General features: G+C 33.6%; 1 protein-coding gene across 12 annotated transcripts in view; it reads left to right on the forward strand.

Annotated features, from left to right (window-relative positions):
• LOC130899969 (disks large 1 tumor suppressor protein) overlaps positions 1-25,361 on the forward strand; it is a 1,257,949-nt gene that overhangs the window by 26,022 nt on the left and 1,206,566 nt on the right. For all 12 annotated transcript variants that reach the window (XM_057810209.1, XM_057810221.1, XM_057810210.1 and 9 more), the window contains exon 2: positions 23,210-23,341. In XM_057810209.1, the coding sequence (XP_057666192.1) occupies positions 23,210-23,341 (132 nt within the window). The remainder of the gene's footprint in view (positions 1-23,209; positions 23,342-25,361) is intronic.

Here is a 25,361-nt window from a genome sequence, read left to right on the forward strand (position 1 = left end):
AATGAGGTGACGACTCCCGAAATGGCGAATAAAATCCACAAAACTGCGGTACGTCACATTTGGACATTAGAGATCAGTGCGCAAGATGGGTGCGAATTTTTGCGCCGTTTCATAACCATGGCCAAAATTAATGAATTAAAGTTTGAATTGCTACCTCATGCTCCCTATTCGCCAGATTTCGTCTCCTCGGATTATTTTGTCTTTCTAGACTTGAGAAAATGGTTCTGTAGTCAAATATTTTCCAATAATGAAGAAGTGATGTCGAGAGGCTGTTTTGAGAGCTTGATGAGTCTTATTATAAAAAGGGTATAAAATTTAATGAACATCGCTGGTAAAAATATATGGGGCTAAAAAGAGATTACGTTGAAACATATTTTTTTCCAAAATTTTTGTGTTTTCTTTGTTGGACAAGGTACTTCTGGGACCATTCTCGTATAATCATCGTATGGAAAGAGTTGTCAACATTCGAAAAACTTAATCTTCTGTTAGAAAGATTAGTTCTCTAATTAAGCGATGGTCCAATTTCATTTAAGTATAAATGAAGATGTTTATTATTGACAATGTCTAAAGGCAATGATGAAGGTAATTCTAATTTTAATTAATCAGGATTCCAAAAGGCAGATTTTGGATAATTACGTGGGTTAATAAATAATGAGTAGGTTTGATTAACGCAGTTTTGTAATTTGTGTTCTCAGCTTTGTACGTAATTAAGGTAAGTTTTTGTTATGTTGTGAAGATATGTGAAAGAAAATGAGAATTGTTGTTTAGTTTTTAATTGGAAGCATGTTAAATTATACTGAATAGACTTTGGCTTCTTCAAACATTGTTATGAATGTAGTTGATCATTTTGAAAATCTCCTATAGTCTATTTTATGAATGAGACAGTTTTAAAATAATATTGCATTGGTAATCCTCATGCGTATAATTTTTTTAGTAGACAGTTGAAATAAGGATAAATTTTGGCACAACCTGACATTAGAAACATTAGAAAATGAGAAAGTAGGTAAATATGATGGAATATATAAAGGAATAATTGGTGAATGTGGAGAGAAAACAATGAATAATAATGGAAAACTTATATACCACCGAGGCCATGAAATCTTGCTTAACAGGTTCACTTGAAGTGATTCTAAATCTTCCACCTCTCCACATTGTACTGGAAAATGCGGTAGAAAAAGCATCATTTAGAATGTTCAGAGACGGAATCATCAAAGAAAAACCGTCCCTAAATATTGACTAAACCTGGAACATGCCTCAGGATAATGCTTCGAAATGAACAGAACTGGAATAGCAGTGTACGGGCCCTCAACAAAACACTCTGAAAACCTAAGAATTACGCCAAGCATTTTTCAAAATTAATGCAAATAATTAATTAACTAATTAACTCTTATCCACATTCTCTCGAAGTATGAAACATTACGAAACTTCGGAGCACTACACATGGAAGCGTATAAAAATAGAATATGAAGATCTTTGACAGCTAAATCCATCCCACGTTCTGAACTTTTTAAGATCAGCTGTAAACACTGGGTTCTCTAGTGTCGCATCAATAGATTCGTTGGGTCGCATTGTATATGATACCCCAATATTCACATACATACAACGACTGCTTGACTTTTGCCTTTTACATAACTTAATTATAACAAATTCATGGTTCCAATACAAAGATATACAAAGGGAAGTGAAGAGCAGAGAGGAAAGATCTATTATTGACTTCGTTATAATGGAGAAAATAAATAGAATAGCCATAACTGATACTAGGGTCGAACGTTATATATGTAATTAAGGGCGACAAATTTACGCAAATCACTCTGTACTCATTTTATATTTCCTAAGCAATAGCTCGGTCACCATCACATATCTATACAAAAATCTTGAAATAATAAGAAAAATATTATTTTTTGTACACTACACTTTTTTTTTCTTTATTATTGTATCAATGTTTATTTAGGTTATTTTTTATATTTCCATCACATGAATAAGTGTATAATGTATTAAAAAACCACTCATTACTATAAGGTTTTTCACATTTTTTTGTATGAAATAAACTTGGTTTTCTACAAAGTAGATTTCTAACAAAAGTCACACAAAGCAGTCACAAAATTTGACAGTAGTAATGTCATACAACTGGATGTAAACCGATGAGAGAGAACGTTCGTTAGATCCGAACGCTTCCAATATAAACACGGATGAAATAATAGAAGCGATATATTATGATATGTTAACTATATTCCGAAATTTCTATTCACGCGAAGATTTTGATCTGGTTTAGATTGATATAAAGTTCTCTTTATATTATTGACGAACTACCTCTCTTGGAGTAGTTTACACTTTAGTTTGATATCCAATTCAATAGCCAAATGAATAAGCAGTTTCTAAAAGTAAAATGAAGGTAGTGTTGAATCGAAATTCGTGGGAGGTTCCAATTAGATAGTTTAAAATGAGTGATTTTGTAATAGAAATATTCGGGAAGAATTTAGTTATTCAAATTTCTTGAGGTAAACCTAAGAGATACCTCGTATGCATAAGATCAGGAAGAACTGATAAGAAATAATTTATTTCTATATGGTCAACCTAATTCGACCCTAGTGTGGACCTTGTCAGGATAACTTGATAAGAAATAGTCTTTGTTTTAGTAAGATCATTCTGAGAGATTCCTTGCATGAACATGACCAGTAAGGCTCAAAAAAAATTAATTTATTTTCAAACGAATCTATCTAATGTGATCCTAGTGTGGACCTCGTCAGGATAATTTGAAACGAAATATTTTTCGTTTAATAAGGTTATCCTGAGAAGTTCTTTCTATGGACATGATCGGGGAAATCTGATGGAAAATTAATATATTTTAAATAGGTTTATCCCCATTGTTAATCTTGTTGTAACCTGATTATGTTGTTGTTTATGGAAAACATTCCAGTCGGAATGCTGCAGATTCTCAAGAACTGCCTTCGCTCTTCCAAATGTTGAAATGGTTATCGGTATTTACTTTATATTAATCCGCTCGACCGCTGGAAAATAAATCTACTTACAACGGTGTTGCTCATTCCTTAAATGGCTTCTCGCTTTGATGAGGTCGGCGGTTTGATCTTAGATAAACCATATCCTAGGTTCAACTCTTCTTTCGAGTCAGTACTCTCTATTGCTGTAAACATTTTCCTTTCTTTAGCGTTTGTTCGTTACTTGAATGTCTTCTCGCTTCGATGAGGACAGTGGTTCGACCATAGATGAACCACATCCTGGGTTCGACTCTTATTTCTACTCAGTACTCTCTATTGCTGAAAACATTTTCCTTTCTTTAGCGTTTGTTCGTTACTTGAATGTCTTCTCGCTTCGATGAGGACAGTGGCTCGACCATAGATGAACCACATGCTGGGTTCGACTCTTATTTCTACTCAGTACTCTCTATTGCTGTAAACATTTTCCTTTCTTTAGCGTTTGTTCGATACTTGAATGTCTTCTTGCTTCGATGAGGACAGTGGTTCGACCATAGATGAACCACATCCTGGGTTCGACTCTTATTTCTACTCAGTATTCTCTATTGCTGTAAACATTTTCCTTTCTTTAGCGTTTGTTCGTTACTTGAATGTCTTCTCGCTTCGATGAGGACAGTGGTTCGACCATAGATGAACCACATCCTGGGTTCGACTCTTCTTTTTACTCAGTACTTTCTATTGCTGTAAACATTTTCCTTTCTTCAGCGTTTGTTCGTTACTTGAATGTCTTCTCGCTTCGATGAGGACAGTAGTTCGACCATATATGAACCACCTCCTGGGTTCGACTCTTATTTCTACTCAGTACTCTCTATTGCTGTAAACATTTTCCTTTCTTTAGCGTTTGTTCGTTACTTGAATGTCTTCTCGCTTTGATGAGGACAGTAGTTCGACCATAGATGAACCACATCCTGAGTTCGACTCTTATTTCTACTCAGTACTCTCTATTGCTGTAAGCATTTTCCTTTCTTTAGCGGTGTGAAAGGTGAAGTCGCTATGGCTACGGTTACTTGATTATCAGAGCGCGGTGGAAATACAACCCTTATAAATAGTAGTTTCGGGGGAGAAGTATATTTTGAATTTAAACCGATCTATTCTTCTGGTTATACTCGAAAAAAAATTCATTCAAAAGATATAAATTTACCTTTAAAATCGGTAATATCGTTGCTTTTACGTTCACTACAAACATGACTGTTTTGAAGTTGATAGTCTTTTCGATTTTTGGACTTTTATCGTTTTTCCCAGCAAGTTGTTGACTACTATTCAACTATGTGTTCACAAGATGATCGTATATTGAAGTTTCAAATTTAAAAACCTCCTTTCTGAATAAATATTCGAAATAAAACAGGAAGGTTACTGAAAATTCTTCAAGGTACATCATTTGGATTGATACCAGATTGTTATAGTTCTAAATGTAGTTTAGATAAATAATATATCACAGTTAAAACATTATTCATAGTATATCAAATTAGTCAAAAATGAAACTGATAAATTTACTTATATATTCATTCTGTTGTTCAATATAATTATGATGTAGAATACAGTGAATGATTATAATGATTTTTTGTTTAATTTTTGAACTGCTGCGTATGATTTTCAACTGAAAATATAAATTTCATTTACCGTATGTAACTCATAAATCTGAAATTATATAAACGATAAAACGGTGGTGGAATGTGTTTCTGAAGGGTAACTGTTGCTAATACATCATTTTATGACGGTGTATAGTCATAAAAAGAGTCAATAAATTTGAGAAATACGTAAGGAAGCTACATACGAATTTATGCTCTACTTTATTCACTAGTCTTACCTCGTAATCAGGAAAACGAAGTAAAATCTAATTCTATCTAGACATAAAATGAATAATTCAAAACGTTTGTTTAGAAACTTATTTTTTTAAGGTTCCTCCTCAATTATAACCAAATTTTTCTCTTTCTAGTTTTCGAAAAGAAGTGTGAGCTGAGTTTTATTGTAAGCATTATTTGTGCTGTATTCAATAATTTTTTTTATTCGAATTTCTCCAAAAAGATAATTTTTAGAATGCAAATAGTCAACAGGAAAACGATTTATCAAGTTTGGAAAATTTCAGGACGAGCACAACAAGTACTAAAAACTTTATTCGAAGAAGACTTTTTGTCTGACCATTTTATGAGTTTTGTAACAAAACTTTTATCGAAATAAATATAAAAATTATAAAAACACATTAATGCCTGTGGATTTTGTTGTATTTTTCATATTTATGTGATAAAATTACACATTCAAATCTCCTAGTTCACTTCTAAAGAAATTGTCACTAGAAATTCTTCAAAAAAAATTCAAAACTGTCAATGTTAGATGCGCAATTTACCATAAATCCCGAATAAATTCTTTACAATATTCACACTGGCGAACTATACACATTCATAAGACTATATCTCTCCCCCCCTTGGATCAGCTGTAAATACAGGGTTCACCAAAATCGCAGCAAGAAAGGGGGGCACAGTAAATCCTTTGGGTTGCAGAGTATCCGAGATTCCAAATCCATGTATACATACATTTCTCACCCCCCTACATACCGTCAAATATACAGATCCTCTAGCATACAGTGGATTGCAAAACATACATGAAATATCCACCACACCTGAATGCACATGCTATTACAGTCTCTTACCATCACGTACTGGAATCACTGGAAATGTATTTCCAGAAATCTTACTTTAGCTTGATAATGATCTAAAGATTTTAAAAACGTCATCCATCCATTTTTCACCCTACCTCTAATTTTTTTTTAGTAGGAGAAAAGCTCTGTCAACAAATAAGACTATTAACAACACAAAACTTATTCACGGCCCAGTTTAAATACTAAAGATGTCTCAGTACGACGGAGAAACGAAATTATAAGAAAGATTCAAAAGATTCAAATAGTCCTGTTACGTTAATATGTCTTTCAATCACATCTTTGCCGATTGTAGATAATACTTTCACTTAAATCCGAAATCTTCCCTTACGGAAATACTCAAATAACCCACAGAAATCAAGATTTTCTAACAAAAGGTACTCTTAGTTTAATTCGATAAAATTTATGGCTTACGGGATATGTACATTTTTAGGTTGGAAAGGTTCGTTATAAAGAAACATTCTGAAGAAAATTATCATAAATTGTAATTATCTATTGAAAATACTTACAGAAGATCGCTGCATTATTTTCACGTCATCTACTCATTCCTGAATTTTTCGCCTCTAGTCCCGGGACACCCTGTAGAAAAAACTGAAAATAAAACTATTACTACGTGACTATTGACGTACCGCCCGTGTCGTGGTTTTGACTAGTGACTTCATTATTTTTATAAAAGACTTGAATGCGAAAACATTGGAAAAGGTATGAATATAAAAGACATGTTATGAGAAACTTTTCTGGGCAATATCATGGAAATTATATCCGTTGTTTTAGTTACTTTATATATAGTATGTGACATGATTTTCCGATCTTTTCTTATTTAACAACCAAATTTATGATGATTTAGTCGGTTGCGATCATATTTTTCAGTTCAAATGATTGTTTATGTATCACTTGAGTGAGTTAAATATGCACGTCTCGTCGTCTTCATTCATATGTTCATTTATCAAAATATCATATAATTTTTAAACATTCTTTTCGTTCCATACGTCACCCAAATAAATCGCGTATCGGAAATATGTATTTGTAACTTCACCATTGGAAATCAGCAGCCCCTGGCGAAAAATCTACATATCTCTTAAACCGTGCCTTTTTGTTGAGGGGTTTTAAGAGAATTTTCATGTCATAGTATTATTTTCACGTTTTTTATGCACTCCCGAATGTTTTTCATCATGGCTTGGAACACTCTGTAGACCAAACTTTCTTATATTTGGACTTTTTGGAACCGTTGCGTAACGTTGGTGACATTCATACTACCACTAAACCAACACTACTACACAGTCTCTGAAGACGATAACTTGGTTACGAAACGCGCATCAGACGATGTAATGGTGAGTGTGGGTGTAGTGGTAGTGAACATAGTGTACTCAATATTTCTTATATATGACTCAACCTCTTCTATCCGTTTCATCTTTAGTGTTTTGCCTTTTTACTCTTCTTCCACTCTCAATAAATTTTTCAGTATTCTGTAATTATTCATTAAGTAGACGTGCCATCTAACTCTTTGCGTCCTGAATATCTGGGTAATTGATAGTTTATTGTAAACGGCCATTTTCTTCTCCGGATTCCTGTATCAGTGTGGGCTCTTTCAAATAACTTCTCTTCCTCTTTTTTGGTTTATTTACTACCCTCTTCGAGAATATCTATAGTTCGGAGCAGTTGGACTAATAACTGTTTCATAAACTCTAGTTTTTGGTGGTCTTGATAATATTTTGGTTATTCAATGAAATCATAAATGGAACGAAAACATCAGAAATGGAATCCATACATTAGAATAATATTTCTCATAAGTGAATTGAGGTCGATAGAGAGAATATATTTCAAATGATTTAATGGTGCATTATTCATCCAACGACAGAACTTATTAAAAAACCATATACAAAAATCATTATCAAGAATTTTATAAATAAAGTATTTATGCAAACTGTAGAATGTGATTTGTTTTCATTTTGAAATTACTGGAACAAATCTATTGATTTAAAAATTCCCTATGCTCCAGCTTAATTTGGAACTAATTAAAATTAAATCTAATCACCCCGCTTTGGGTAGATTCACGTTCATGCAACTATCAATAATCCATTATATCCTTATCTTCATTTGAAATTTGAGCTTAAAGAAATATTGGATGAATTTAAAGCTTGGTTAATGTTCTGTTTAAGATAAAGGGCCAAACAAATAGGTAAGTTTCAGTAGCTACTGACGTCATTTTCTTAATTAACGCTATCATTAATTATAATTTTGAATAAACACTTCCATTTAAAATTGTTATGAATAAATACTCCAAACAGCTTCGTTGCAATAACCATTGTTAGGGAAAAAGCACCAGGATAATTGGATACAAATTGTATTAAAATTTGAAACCGTTCAATTATTTTGTTTTTTGTCTTTCATCTTAATTTTTCAACAATAACAAATTCTTGATGTGAAACATATATAGGCGGAGGGTAAACCTGATTGTTGGCGAGGCGATACAGGCCATGGTGACGTTTGTGTGGCCATGTACTATAGTCCCGTCCCTTCAGGAATCCACCCCCGGATAAATCCGCGGATGGATAGAAGAAGAACATTTCACCACCCCCTATCATTTCGACAGGTTCTTATCCTCATTCGCGCCGCAGTTTCGCGCGTAGACTCCTTCCTCTTCTCTTTAGCTATGGGAATCACTGTAGTGAGTTATCCTCATACAAAAGCACTTTCTTCTTCATCTTACCATAATAGGTCTATCGTCTGTTCCTTCTTCGATATGTTTCCTCATTCTGGTTCCAAGTTTTCTTGATTTGCTCTGGCTACTTGTTCTCTTACCACGTCTTCTACGTCCCCATAACTGGTTATGTCAATTCCATGGTACTTGTATTTTTTTCTCTGTTATAATATTTAACCTTTTAGCTCTAATTGTAATGCAAATTGTTTTTTCTGTCGTATTATACTGTTTTCCTGTGAGATTAAAGGTATTTAATGATTTTTGAAGATCATCTTAATTAATAGCACAGGATTTTGATTTCTTTTTCACTCATTCAGTAACCATTGCCTACCAGCACCTTCACTATGTGACCACCCATTATTATATTGATTGACGTAGAACTAAGCGAGTTTCCTTGTCTAATACCGCTGTTGATTGGTATGGGTTTTGCTTTTTTACCATTTTATCATTAATGCATCCGCGATTTTATTTGTTTGGCTGATTCAGAATAAACCGCGTCAATAAGGTAAATGATCATTGGAATGCGTTTTTGATCCAAAATAAGCATACTAGGTACCCAACGGGCGAATCGCTTACGCAGTCGGTATATCGAAGATGCATTTTTTCGATATGCCGCTAGTCTCTTCTTAATCCTCCTTAATCCGACTTTCGACCATTTGGTGAATTTTTTCGTTGATATCGCAGGTTTTGTTCACCTCAAACGCACGTCTTTAGTCAAACTGATACGGCCATGTTTGAATTCAGCTGCCCAAAATTTAACGTATGAATGCTAATAAATTCACTATATACAAGCTAAAGACTTTGAAGCATGTACCTAAAGTGTCACTCCAGAGCATTGGCGTCGAAACGACTACAATGCATGGGGAGTGAAACATTGGAATGTCTGGAAGAAGCAGCTGAGCTGGGTGGTAAGGACATGAATCACTTTATTGTGAACTGGAAATGCTTGGAAAGGGAGCAAGGACCTTGCAACGGAAGAGATAGGAAATGGTGCTGACTGAAAAGTCAGCAAGGGCAACACAATGAGCCTAAGGCCTCCGAGTGGATCTTGGCTGTTAATCTAACCTAATCTAGAGGATGTACATCTGTTGGCCTAAGACCTCCGAGTGGATCTCGGCTGTTAACCTAACCTAATCTAAAGGATGTACATCTGTTGGCTACAGAAGCCATTAGAGAGCTATCCAAGCTAGTCTACAGATTTTGCTTAGCTTTAAATTGCTGAAGGCTTCAAAGCTGCTGAGATCTATCACTATATTAGTGATATTTGTGATGTATACATTATAAGTGCTGGAATGGTGTGGAAATGGATCAACGCATTTAAAGAAGACCGTACACACATCATAACGAGAGAAAGTAAGCAGGCCACTTTCCATTATTACCGATGACTTGATTCAAGTCAGTAAAATGAAGAAGAATAGACATTTCCGATGATATATGAGGAATTTACTGTTTACTAATGACATTGTATCCGAATTTTTGACTGCCTTGAACGTAGGTCTCAACAAAAAACACAATATGCCCGAAATATCTAATTTATCTGAAATATTCTATTCTAATTCACTTCATTCCATTCAATCAAAACTTGTTGGTTGTTTTGTGTCCACCAAAACCAATGTTTCGAGATTTCTCAAAACGACCTTCAATTCATACATAATAACAGTTGTACATCCTGGCGTTTAAGATATTTCTTCGTTATCCTGTATATGTCGATATAAATTATTATAGATCCCAACTGCTATATCACATTCATAAATCGCGATGATTAATTTATCACAAAAAAAATTGATGAACTCATTACAACGAGTCGCATTTCCCTTATTTTTCGAAGGTAAAGTTTCTACAGTCAGACCGCGCTTCATTTATATGTTTCAGTTCTCTATCGTTTCTCATTCGTCCATGACAAATTTAGAAATAGACTGTGAACTAAATCTAATTTATTTTCGAAAGTATAAAATGGGGATTTTTCAGTGAAAAATCAATTCTTTTGAAGTTCTTCTTTTTACCAAATTACGCTACAACCCTTTCATTATGTGCATGACCGATTTCGGGCTTCGTAAGTTAGCTGGAAATCAGTTTGAAGTCTTGAAAAGTCAAAAAGCGGTTTGCATAATAACAAAAAAGGATCGTAGTCTTCTCGCGAGAAGTCTCTTGGTACTGAACTCGGTTTTAGAGTCAATTTCATGCGTAGAGATTATCTAGTTTAATGAAAGACATGCCGTGAAAACATTATGAAAAATTGTTCCTAAATATTCTTTCATGAATCTAATAAGTATTTATTATTATTATATTGCTATGAATAATACTTCATACTAGTAGAACAGATCAACTCATAGGGAAAAAAATTTGAAAACATATTGAAAATCCAGTTTTAAAGTTAACAGAGTTGTTATAAACAGATAAGACATAATTGTACGTTAATTGCCTTGCCGCTTTATAAATTGAGCCCAACAGAAAGAATAAAAAATAGCATACCAAAAACAACAGTACTATCAATTAAAAGATAAAACTTGTTTAAGCAATTAAAGTGACAAATAATCAAAAATAGAACGTTCGTAGTAAAGTTTTGCTAGTAAGAAAAAACCAGATGTATAATTGTTCCAAGCATCAACGTTAGTTATTAGATCGACCTGAATAGGATGAATCTCAATATATACGACCATTTCAAGCTCCCAAAAAAGAAAAAATATTTTTTCTAACATATTTTTGTTTCAGAAAGTGAAAAAAAAACTTGATTTAGATATTAAAGCAGTGAAAAATGAACAAATAGAACGTTTGTAGTCAAGTGAAGCTAGTAAAGTTAAAACAGATCATGTATAATCATTCCAAGTTCCAAGAGAAGAAGAAACATATGTTTCCGAATGATTCTAGTCCTTATAGTGTAATATAACTCGTTTAACCAATTAAATTATTCAAGAATGAGAACATTTTTGATCAAATCAAGCTAGTAAAGTAAACCCGACTTTCTGTTCACATTTCAAGATCTTAAAAAAAGAGAAATGAATGTTTTATATATCATACATAAACAGCTCAACAGGCCTAATAGGCTCAAAGCTTGGAGTCGCTCTACTGCTTTCCTCTATTTATTTTTGTTCATGGCTGCTTCACGCCAGTTCTCTATTCCTATTTTTTCTGAATCTTCTCCACATATTTCGATCCATTTTTTTCCGTGAACGCTTTCTTTTCCTTTTCGCTTTTTCTTCCCTTACAAAGGATCTTTTCACCCAAGTGTCTTCGTCCGTTCTGGCTACATGCCCCATCCAATGGAGATTTTTTGCTCTGACCACATAACCCATCTCATCTTGATCATTCAGTACTTGATTATACATTACTTTGATCTCTGCGTTCGTTCTTCTTCTCCACTCGTTTTCTTCTCGCACTCCTCCGAAGATTCTCCTTACTGCCTTTCTCTGCCATGTGTTTATTTTGTTTTCTTCTTTTTGTTCATGATCCAACACTCACTGCCTCACAGCACCGTTGGTTGTATAACTATCTTATAAATGTGTAACATGGCACCTCTTGAAATATCTTTTGATCTTAATAGTCCCCTTTGGGTTCCAAACGCTTTGTTCCCTTTCGCCAGTCATTCTGGTTTCACCTCCAACTTATGTCACTGTCACTCCCAGGTATTCGAACTCCTTGTTTTGCTCTGTCGTCTCTTTCAATTGGTTGCTCCTATTCAGACCCCTTCCCGTCTCCATATATTTGGTATTTTGATCATTTATGCGCAGCCCATATTCTTTAGCTTTCTTTTTTTTTCTAGATCCCTTTTTCGTTCTACTTATAAATACGACATCATCTGCGTAGGCAAGGATTTGTTATTGTAAATAATCCATTGGGTTCGGATGCCACTACTTCTCAGGATCATTTCTAAGGTTAAGCAGCACTGTTGATAGTGGGTCTCCTTGCTTTAAACCTCTTTTTGTTTTAAACGTTTCCGATAGGCTTCCTTCGACAACTACTCCATTCTCGGTGTTATTCAGTGTGTCATTTTTTTTCTACTTATTGAATCATACGTCTGTTTAAAATACACAAAGTAGAGCTTCAGGTTTAATCCTTGGTCATGGCTATTGTTCTGGATTGCTTTCAGTATGAAAATTTGATCACTAGTCGACTTCCCTTTTTTAAAACCTTCCTGATATTCGCCTACTTGTTTGGCCAAGTATTTGCCCAATGTATTTCTTATGATCCTGACTAGCACTTTGTTACAACTTCCAACAGAATGGTACCCTTATAATTCACGCACTCTGTCACATCCCTCTTCTTATGTACTGGGTAAATAATTGCCTTATCCCATTGGTTTAACCACCATACTTTATAACTTTTAATGGAATCCAATTCCTACCGACACTTTGTCCATTCTTCATATTATTCTACTTCCTCTACTTCTATTTTTGATGGTATTTCCTCTATCGAGACTGATTCATTCACTGTCACCTCTTCTTCAAACTTGTCGTTCTTGTTGAATGCATGCTGGTCAGTTATGGCAATACGAGGGTTGCTACTAAAGTTTTGAGATAGACAAGTGAAAACAAATATTTATAATTGGGTATGAATTTATTGATTTTCATAATATTCTCCATTTACATCATTACAGTTTTTTGCATGCGTTTGAACCAATTATTCAAATCACTCCAAAACATGTGATTTGAACATTCTTCTCGCAATTTATTTTTGATCTACGGAAATCATTGGGTATCAAGTAAGGACTGTACGGTGGATGACCAATCAATTCGATATTTTGAATGTCCAAAAACGTTTTTGTTTGAACTGGTGAGGGATTAAAATTTTCATGGTTTCAAAGGGGAGACAGATTCGTCTTCTGCGATTGTTTTAGCTGATTTTATCGAACACTTCTGGTAAATGCTGGTGTAATATTCAGACTTGACCTTTTAACGTTGCTATAATAGAGCAGTGGTGACCATTTTCTTCGAAGTGCTTCGTGCGCGAACAACTTTTGTTGGATTTGGCCTCGTATTGAAAGATCCATACAGTCATGATCTTATAGACGTCTTCCGGAGCACAGCGATTGATTGTATTGAGCATTTCTTGGCAACAATTGACACGAGCTTGTTTTTTGAGCGATTTTCAAATCACGCGGTGCTCAATCCAAATAAATATTTTTGACAGTCAAATGTTGGTGCAATATTTAAGGCATGCGAGTGGAATTTCCCAAGTATGCCTAAATCTTACGATATGTTATGTCACATGATCTTGCAATATTAGTTTATGCACAGCATTTATGTTTTTTGCCACAATAGCAGATTTTCGACGACTTTCACGCAATTCTCTTGTAGTGAAGCGTGACCAAGATTAAATTCAGAATACCAGCGAAACACGGCTGCTTGTCGAAGCGAGTTGACCGACACACAACTGTTGATTTAATTCACGTCGAAAATCGTAAAAAATCATCGCTCGAAAATGTTTCCGTATTATTTCTTTTTTTGATCAAGATGAATGCTTCAAGTATCTGTAGCCCTCGTATGACACACACACTCTGAATATGTTCACCATTAAATCTTTCAAAAAGGGGGTTTCGGTTTGCCAAAAATCCCCATAACCTTTTTATACGGTTGCTCCTATGAAAAAAGTGACCTAAGTAAAAGTTTGTGGAAATAGGGTGTATTCCAATTGGAAAAAAGTGTCTTCTAGGCCACCCTTAATATCAGAATTCGTTCTGGGTACGTAGACCATTAAAAATTTCAAACTTTATGATGACAGTGACAGATTTGACACAAGTCAATATTAATTTATTTACGACACAATTCGATGGGATTTATACCAAGACAAATTTCAAGAAATTAAAAATTTAAGGTTATGCAAAATCATCGAAGTGAAACTGTCAACTGTCAACATTGAAGTGGCTAGAGTCACATTTAAGGAAGTTAAAGTTGTCTACTCCAGAGCGCCCCGAAAGTGTTTTGCAGTACGGAGCTGTCACTTTCACTACATGGAACACTCAAAACGTAACTTTCGGTATGTAAATAAATATACAACGAACAACTTTCAGATTGCGTCGTATAAAAAAGTATATTTTTTTATCTTTAACCAGCCACCAAGTTACCACACTAAACAATCTATCGTTTTTGAAAGCCCTTTATCTTCTAGTTTCTTACCTTCAGGGATGCGTCGAGAGTTATTTAATTATTTTTTCAATACAGATGAGAAAAAGAAACGAAATTAGGATTGATTATATGTTTTTCATGTCTAGATTCGGATTAATCTTATTTTGTGTAGGGTTCCTTTCAGGAAGCATCGTGGTTTGTAGATATAATTTCGATAAACTTCATAGCAGAAAATTATTGATAAGGGTTCGTATTGAGACAGTATTATTCCCTTGATGACTTTTTTACACAAACTCATAGTAATAAAACTCGATTGGCCACGTTACATTTATTTTACCAGCCAGTTTATCGTTACGCCATGGAAGTTTCCAAGCTTATTAAAATAGCCATCAGATTGTTCTTATTTCCCTATTTTGTCTCTAGTTCGTGACATACTTCGCACCGATAATTTATATCCCATACTGATTAATGATTATATACGAGTGAAACAAAAATTAAGTAAAATAATTTGAGAAAAACACAAATAAACTATTTGACCTAAATTTTGCTACAATTTATCTTCAAAAATTATTTGATTTATCGGTGCTACAAAGTTGATAAAGTATATTGTGCACATATAGGTACAGAACAATGGAAGGAAATATTGAGAAACATCTTAAGTCACCAAGTTTCAACCTAAGAATTCTGTTCCAAATGACAACTTATAAGAATTTCAACTGGTGTTATATATTTGATTTCACTGCATTACAAAAAAGCTAAGAGTTTAATAGCTCCCGCCTACTTGCTTTAGAAACTTTTCTTTTGTTCCTTAAATATTTACCACACATGACTATTGTTGTTTCTTCTTTCTCAAAAGAGCGATTTCAATGTTCTATTTTTTTATTTTCTGACTACTTCAATGGGTTAAACAAGTTCTATATCACTTATTAAAGACTAGAATTGGATGAAAAATATCTGTTTCTTCTTCTTTGGGAGATTGAAATGGTTGTATATGATGAGATTTATTATAGCCACGTTGAACAGTGGGGCGCTTCTATACATTTGGTGGACAATATCTAAAATTTCAAATTTCTCCATATTTTTTTTTGTTTCTATCATCATAGTCCATCACAATTGGAACTTTCGACTTGAGATGTCTGTCTATGGAAAATGTTTTGTTTTTAAAGCACCACAACTATGCAGACCACAAAAATTATCGCATCACTGGTATTTTAGGATATTTTTAATATTTGGGCAAAAAAATATCAAAATTTCTTACAAATTTTTTTGGAAGTAAAAATACTCGAGTAAATCATTTCTGTTTTGGAGAATGCATTGAGATCGAGAACTTTCTAAGTAAATTGTGTAATTGTATAGTGAAAATTTAAATTTATTTTGTTAATAATGGATGTGCCTCAACGTTTAACAAGACATGTGACGAATGAAGAAGCCGCTAGAATCATCGCGCTCATACAAGATGACCGCAGTCAAAGATACGTCGCCGAGGTAATTGGAGTTCAACAAAGCCCCATATCCAGAGTTGTTATTTGCTACCAAGGAACAGGACAGCCAACCAGAAGACCCGGACAAGGCTGAGGAAGGGTAACTTCGGTAGTAGACGATCATTATTTGAGGTTAACGGCGTTAAGAATTAGGTCTACCACCGCTCGAAGGCTGCGAACAGGTCTGTTGGCTCGTAATGTCCGAATAAGCCTACAAACAGTTCGAAATAGGCTGAGAGAAGCAGGTATACGAGCCAGAGGTCCACGTCTTACCAGAGAATATCGAGTAGCAAGATTGGAATTTGCTCGAAAACACGCAAATTGGAATATTCAAGAATGGTCCAATATTTTATTCACGAATGAATCAAGATTTTATCTGTATTCATCAGATAGACGTGTACCAGTATATGGGCGACGTGGTGAACGGCAGGTTGATTTTTGTCAAACTGAAAACTTTGGTGGTGGCTCTACCAGGGTTTGGGGAGGAATTTCTTTCGAGGGTCGCAGTACCAGTGAATGATGGAAGACTAAATGCTGACAGGTACATATCCTAGAACCCCATGTAGTGCCTCATATCGGTGACAACTCTGTGCTAATGCACGATAATGCTCGTCCACACGCTGCTAGAGTGGTTCGGCAGTACTTAGAAGAGGTCGAGATACCCACCCTGAATTGGCCTGCACGTAGCCCGGACCTTAATCCAATAGAACATGTCTGGGACCATCTAGGATGGCGAATTCAGCAACATCTGGCACCAATAAGAACACTAGATGATCTTCAAAATGTTCTTTTAGGCTTCTGGGAAAATATGCCGCACGGATACGTCCAGAACCTGTTTAGAAGCCTTCCAAGACGAATGGAAGCTGTAATTAGAGCGAGGGACAGCAACACACGCTATTAGAAATTCATTGGCTGGTTTTAGTTTAAGCACCGTTCATTTTTTTGTATAGATGCTTTGTACATTTTTTTTGATATTTAGTATGTTTTGGTAAATCAAACTTTTTGTCCCCTATAGATTAAACTGATATAAAATAAATTTTGCAAAAGGCGTATCTATTGGTGTTTTAATTCGTAATAATAATAAAATTTGAAAAACAGTCAACACATTTAAAATATTTAAAAAATAATGAGTGATGCGATAATTTTTGTGGGGTTTATATTATGGGGAACCAAAATTATTGAATCATCGTTAACTCAACTCTACTATCATAATTTAAGTTTATGCAGCTTCATAAATTCTTAAAGTCTTTCCTAATGAAAAATTTAGAAAAATCGTAAAGAAAATCTCTCAGAATTGCTTAGAAATCTACCTTAACGGACATCAACTGTAATCTACTTTCTATTAATAATTACCAGCGGTTCGTGTCGGTTTACGACAAAAGAAACTTTCTTTTAATTTTTTTTCCCTTTAGCTCTTCCTTTGTTTCAAATGTTGTCCATAAAAATTCCAGTTTCTTTGTTTTAAATGTTTGTTTATACTTTATGAACGTAAATAGAAGAAAATCAATAAAGAAACAATTTTCGTATCGGGATAGCATTAATAACTAAATAAACAAAAATTTTAATTTTAATTTTAATTTTTCCAGAACAAACCATAAAAGTTTCATCAGATTATGACCGGGCATATGGACAATGGATTCATGATTTTGGATTTCTTAAGAAAAAGAAGTTCTGTGTGTGTAAAAAATTGATTGTAAATTGAATGATACCTAAAGGGGAGTTTTTGTTTGCTTAAACGGTTTCTCAAATCAAAGAAAATGACCTCAGTAAAATTTTTTGGAAATAGGGTGTGTCCCAATTGAATAAAGTGTCTTCTAGGCTACCCTGACTATCAGAATTAAAATTTAGATAAAAAAATTCGATTCCTCGTTAAAAAATAACGGGGGTTTAGATACAAATTTTTTACGTAAGTCCAACAGTTTGGCCTGAAAACTACAATGTTCAATAATTTGGTGTTTCACCCCAGTATGTGTTAATTTGACAACAAACGTTCTTTTTTTTGTCTTTTTGAAATCTATAGTGACTGAAAAATTTGTATCTTTCTTTTTGAGAACGAGAGTTGGGCATAGAACATCCATTTCTTATTTTTAAGGTAAACTGTTTACTTTCAGTATCTGAAGACGATAACTTGGTTATCGAAACGTGAGTCAGACAGTCTAATTGTGAGTGTTGGTGTAGGAGTAGTGTAAACAGTATGTTTAGGATGTACCTTTATTTTTGAGAGCACGAGAGTTGGATATCAAACATCCATTACTTCGTTTTTAAGAGTTCGAAATGGTTATATTTGATGAAGTTAATTCTTATTTGCTTGTTTTGACCAAAAACTTTTTATTTTTTTCCACTTTTGTCTAGTCCAATTGATTAAAAAAGTTTTATATCACTTTTCAAGAACTAGAATCAGTTAGAGAACACTTTGGCAGCTCGAAATGGTTATACATGAAGTGATTCTTTATAGTCATTTTGATTTGACCCCAAACGAACTATTTCTTCCCTTTGAAGAACTTCAGTTGGTTAAAAATCTTCCATATTTCTTTTAAAGAATTGAAATTGCTAATACAACATGTATTTCTTCTTTTTTGAGAACCTATGTCTTAGACTTTTTGCCTCCGCCTAATTATCTCCAGTATTTTCGTTACCCAGTATGAGGTGAGTGAATTTTTTGTCTTCTTTTGCAGTCAATTGACTGGTGCCTTACTAGCATTCCTACATCTCAATGTCAATAGTATTCCTAGCGAAAAATTTAATGACACATTTTTTAAAAAACTAGCTGTTTAAACAAAATAAAAAAAAACAACTTTATATGTATGAAAATATTAATCATTTGAAATTCTCAACAAATCCATTTGAAATCCTCTGTTCGATTCGACTTCTTGATATTGGAAAGAGTAAATTATTGATTATAATTTTGAGTGAAGTTTCAATTAGGTGGAAAGTCGTTATAACCAGGAAGTCTATAATCGAGCCGTTAGCATTTGAAGACAAGTAAAAAACTTGATTGGGAAAAACGAAAAGGTAGGAACCGGTAACGGTATTTTTTGAGTTAAATCTCGAGGTTCAAAATATGATTAACAAGTTTTTATTTTTGTTATCTTCATCACTTATCCGTACGTACTCACTAATTACATTTTTAGAACTTGCATAGACAAAACTATTTGTTTCAATAATGCCCGAGATTCAAGAGGCTAAATTTGCAAATCAGGAGAGCAAAACCAGTTTAATAACGATTTTTTAAAAATTTACTACCCCTTTATTAACTATGATCGATGATTATCAACATAATGTTCAGGAGCTCTAAATATTTGTCTCGATAACCTTTTTACGAGGTTTCCTCTATTGACCTTGAAATCACGGTGTTACAAGGATTGCTACTTAAGCTTTAAGATAGATAAATAGAAACAAATATTTATAATTGGATATGGCTTTATTGTTTTTCAAAATATTCTTCATTAAGACCAGGACATGAGTTAGAACCAATTGTCGAAAGATTTTTCCCATTCCGATTGGGGTGCCTCCAAAAAATGTGATTTGAAAGCTTCTTCAGGGGACCGTGATCTTCGACGTCATAATTTATTTTTGATCATTGGGTGCCAAACAAGGACTATAGATAACATTACCCATCGATTTGCTGTTTGGAATGCTTAAAAACGTTTTTGCTTAAACTGGTGGAGAATGATTCATCATCTGCGATTGATTTTCCTTATTTTTTCGAGTACTTCTGTCAAACTAGTCCGTCTGTACCATTAAAAATTGATCATATAACTTTGCTCTAATGGAGCGGTGGAGACATGTTAAGTTATTCCGAAAGAACAGGCGACCATTTGCTTCGAAGTGCTTCGTGTGCGAACAAACTTTGTAGGATTTGGCTAGTCTTGAAAGACCCATATTACCAAAAGTTAATCGGCTGTTGGTTTAATTCACGCCGAGAGTTATGGGAAATTTTCGCGATTTAATTCAATTTTTTTGACTAAGATGAATGTGTCAAGTATCAATATTTATCATAAAACAAGTGTAGTAAATTCATGAAATTTCAACCGGATATCGCTTTGAAAACCCGGAAGAAAGAGGGAATTTGATTTTCTATTCCATTTGTGATTTCTGGTAACTTAAATAGTGATGTTCTCGTATCTCAACATATATAGCTTCTTCTGGATAAATCGTTTCGATTTTACATGTCTTTTGATAGAAAATTAATTTCAAAAACATCGACTTTTCGATCTACTTCGGTCTTTTTCAAAAATTGATTTGTAAAAAATACAATGTCAGACTTCTTAATCAATATTATAATATTTTTCTTATTTATTCATACTCTTTTTATACTCTATTTATTCATAAACACTGTCTTACGTTCTTAATTGATTTAAATACTTTACAATACACTTAACTTATAATAATTAACTTATCACTAAAACTTTATTAAATTATATAATTTTTTCGGTTACTTCCTATCTCGTTCTGTTCACTATTACTATTTATTATAATCTAACTGCGCTCAACAAACTTGTACACATATCTCAAAAGAAATTTTGAAAAGTTCTAACAAAAATAAAGAAACAAAACAAATAATAAATAATAAATACACCTTCCTAAAAATTAGTTCAAAAGAAACAAAGTCAATAAATCACCTGCTATGATAAAAAATTATATAAAAAGCAAACGAATTCCGGGTATATCAAAAGTGCCGAATTCTAGAATTCCACTACAACTAAACAGGACCGGCTCCTGGACTCATATCTGGGACTTGATCGTAATAATATCATACTGGAATTTAATTGTGATATTTTTTTAAAATAACTTTTTTGGTTATAATCTAGCGTTGCCGTACGACAACATCTATTTAATATATCATACCAAAGAGGGAAGTTTGAAGGAAGAGAGACTTTTCAGTAATTGTCAACACTTCAGCTACGTCATACGATGTTATTAATTTTAATTCTACATAAATTTGACAGGCAGATTAGTGTTAATACGAATGATATAAAAAAAAAACTGTTTTCGTTGCTCGATAAATATGGATAATTTCTAATGTTAATGAAACGTAATTTTTTCACGCGAAACAAAAATTAAAGAAATCGTGAAAAAGTCACGTAAAAGTTATTATAAAAGTGCTTCTTCATATATAAAATAATTTGTAAACGGTTATGTTTTTAACAGTTCCGACAGAACACTTACAAAGAAAAATTTATAAAAATCCTGCGTGCCGTTTTCGACAAATTAGTGCGATTCATACTCGAAACTCAACGTTTGACCATCATAAATCCAAACGTCAAACAAAATATCAATAATTTTAACCAGTTTTTCGTTTATCGCTGACGTCCCCGTTTCCTTTTGGGTTACATTTCTTGTTATTCTAGTATTTCTACACTTTCTTATATAGAAAAAAATCTAATATAACCTTTTCCAATACAACGTTTCTTATTTTCGATAGAGCACGAGGAAAAAGAAGCGACAAATATAAACGTAAAGGTCCAAAAAAAGCATTAAATCAGCGAAGTGATTCGATTCTGTGGCTCTACACTCCTCAGTGCAAATGGCGACGAGGGATGTTCGATAAAAATAATTTACTTCCTTTGTAGTTTAAGCCGTATTTTCTCTCAAAGGGCAGAATTTACTTTATAACGTTGTGTGTACAAGTTCTATGAAAAATAGATTAATTTCAGCAGATTTTCAATTTGGAAACGTATTTTCTTCCTTGTTAACACTAACACATTATTGAAAATATTCACAAATTTTCCTCATTTTATTAAATTCAATGTGATTTAAATACATTTTCTATTCACATATAGTTGAGCCCTTCGACATTGAGGTTCTTGAATAATATTCTTGAAGCAAAAGCAATTTCTAAATCAACAAAGATAAAATTGTACAAAACAGTAATCTGGCCTACTGTACTGTATGGGTGTAAGTCCTGGGTGCTAACCGAGAAGAATGCTGAAAAAATAGAAGTGTGAGAGATGAAGTAGTCGGAAAAAATTCTGGAAGATGCGAAAATAAACGATGCTGAGCTGAAAGAAATATAAAACGAGCCTAATACTATGCAGTTAGTCAAAGCCCAAAGAATCAGGTGGTTGGGATATGTGTGCAGAATGACAGAATTGCCAGGAAAACACAAATGAAGAGATAGGGAATTAGAAGAAGAGGCTGGCCGAAAAATAGATGGATGAGAGATGTAACATCGGAATTGTGAGGAGTGGAGAGAAAGACAAAAGCACAGAAACAGAAAAGAACAAAACAGAGCTTAAAGATTGTAAAATATATATTTTTAACTGTAAAAAATAATGTAGCTTCAAGGCAAGGAAATTATTCAGAGCTCATTGTGACCCTACTGGCCAAATAGTGATATACAGAAGCTGCTCAATTATATTTTGGTTTGTAAATAATTGAGGGTATGGAAACTTCATCCCTAATACCTAATAGTGTCGTAGAATTGTTAGATGAAGGTTATCATGAAAGAATGGGATTTTTCCAATAGTTTTTATCGAAATACTGAAAATATCAACTTAATTGATAACTTTTTTAGATACCTACAAACGCCTAACATATGGGCCACAAAAATTTTCACGTAAATAAAAGACTCATCTACAAAGAAGTATTCCTTTCAAGTAATTTAGATAATGCAAAAATTTTGACGAGGTAAATTCAGGAACGAAGTGATAGATCTTCAAGATGAAGCTCAAGCGCATTTCGATAACAAATTTAGAAATATCTTTTCAGTTTATGGATTCACGTATTTCTTGACCAGCCAGAAGTCCAGATATTAATCTCATCGACTTTTGCTTCTGGTATTATATAGAAGAGGACGTGTAGGCATCGAATTATTGAAAAATTCGTTTTTGAAAACGTTGTCGAATGTGTATTTAAAAAAATGGAGGCCATTTTGAACAGTTTTCGAGGAAAAAATGCACTTTTGTACATATTTTTCATATTTACGTTACTAAAAATTGTTGAAACATAATTATAGAAACTGACTTATCGAAAAAATGCTGGGTAGCAAAAAAATTTGGAAATGATTTATTGAACCAACGGTGGCATTATACTAATTTAATTGTAGATAAGATTACGTGGTTTTCAGGGATCAAAACCCCCTAAATTTTTTCATGATTTTGTATAAAAACGATCTCTCAATTTCCCAAAAGTCAATCGAGTTATTCGTGATCCTAGAATATGTTATTCGGTTTTGTTAGACCCAATATATTATATAAATTGTCAAATAGTTTATTAGGATCGAGTAAATCTTCACTTTTCATTATAATATCCTAAGTATTTGAAATCCAAATATTTTGAACTTGAAACAATTTCTTATGAAAATATTTTTATTGCAGAAGCACATAGAGCTTTGGAATTGTTAGAGGACTATCACTCAAAACTAACGAAACCTCAGGATAAGCAGCTTCGACTTGCCATAGAACGAGTCATCAGGATTTTCAAATCACGATTATTTCAAGCTCTTTTAGGTAAGTTCAAAAGATATCGTCTAGAATTGGGAAAAGGCGCTTTTTAATTGTATACAGACTTTCGACAGTTGTAGTTTTTTTCTCTTTTAAAAACTTATCATTCATTATATCATGAAGCAAAGGACATGATTGGATAAAATCGAGATAAAAACATAAAATATTCTTTAGAATTTGGAACCATGTTCCTAAAAATAATGCTTTTGGTTAACAATGTATTTATTCCAGCTTCGATCCATAACTGAAGCATTTTTGTACAAATACATATCCAATCATTCACTTTTTAGCACATTTTTTATTGTAGCAAAAAGTCACAAAAAGCCGTTCGAACATGTCATAGTCAGATAGGTGGTTAAGTGAGTTCTGAAAATGCTTCGATTCCAAAAAGTGACAAACAGTCAAACAAACTAGTAATTTTTTTCAAAATTGAACAGGAAATCGCTATTTTGGAATACATTTCGTTAGCGTTTTTTCAAAATAAATTGAAAACCATTTGAGATATTTCAAAAACTTTATTATCGGGTTGAAGTACATTTATCAATAGAACTCCACTTCGCTCATACGACCATCGCGAACAGTTTGCAGCGGTTGATTCGTTGGATCCAATTTTCTATGAGTCGCCTACACATTTCGGCCGAAACGGCTGCTATTTCGTTGTTCAATGCTGGCTTTGAGCTTTTTTAACGTCGTCGGCTTATTAACATAGACCAATGACATATCCCCAAAGAAAAAAATCTAGAGGCGTTAAATCGCACGACCAAAGTGGCCAATCGACTGGTCCATTTCCTGAGATAACACGCTAATCAAACTTGTTCTTCAATAAATCGATTGTATTGCACCAAACATTTATCTTTCGTGGATGAAGTGGTTTTTCGTTAAGCACATGTGGATTTTCACTCGCTCAATAGCGCGAGTTTGTTTGTTTAGTGACAAACCCATAGAGCCAGAAATGAGCTTCGTCACTTCGAATTGATTAATCGGTTTAAATTCTTGAGTGAGCCTTGTATGGGTGTAAATTAAGATCCTTATACAAAATTCGTCATAAAGTGGTCTTGGCGATGCCCAACTCTTGAGAACGCCGTGGAATTTATTGATTTGAATCATTTGCTACGGACGTTTGAGCGGTAACGATATTTTCGACACTTCGACCAACCCGTAGTCTCATTGGCACGGCAAAATCACACAACGAATATGAAGATGCAAACTTTTTCACTAAACTTGTAACTGCCTGTCTACTAGGTCGAGAATTACGACCGAAAATCGGAGTTTACGTTCTAAAGTAGCGGACACCGACTGAAATGTTGCTCGTTCGTTTACCTCACCATGATGAAAAAGTTATGTCTATTGAATAAACTGACAGTGACAGTTAAGTGTGTTAAGTGAAAAGGTGCGTTCACAAACTAAATTCGAAATCGTCAAGTCCCTATTGGAAAGCACCGTATATATGTTAGTAATGATGACAATGTGTTTTCAAAATGAGCAATTCACAAGACGATTTCCTTATAAAAGAGGAAAATGGAAAGACAAAAGATTTTATCAATTTGTCACTTTCGTATTCCATGTATTAATACTTCCATACGAACTTAATAAGGCAACAACACCAATTTATTCTCAACAACGTTCTGTTTTAGCATGTACACATTTGAAACCATTGGTTAATGATGCTTCAAAATAATTGCAGGCTTGTTAAATTTCAAAATACAATACGGAGTTACCTCTAGAAGTATAATACATAACTGCCTATCAAATTACGACTGAAGTTGAACGAGTAAGTGCTTATTTGGTTGTAAAGTTCTTGAAAGTGGTTTTATGTACACTCACGAACAATGTGGAATGCGTTAAAATATTTACTTTGAGAATCGTTGTAGCATTTCTTGAAAACAATCGAGAAAATCCGTTTCATGCAATTATATCAAATTTAAGATCAGAATCTCAGTTTTATCGCTTTTATTATGGTAAAAAAAAAGAATTTTCAAATATTCAAACATTTCAAATAATAATAACTCTAACTAATACGATATTT

This window comes from Diorhabda carinulata, chromosome 12 (genome assembly GCF_026250575.1).
Source record: "Diorhabda carinulata isolate Delta chromosome 12, icDioCari1.1, whole genome shotgun sequence".
Taxonomy (NCBI): Eukaryota; Metazoa; Arthropoda; class Insecta; order Coleoptera; family Chrysomelidae; genus Diorhabda; species Diorhabda carinulata.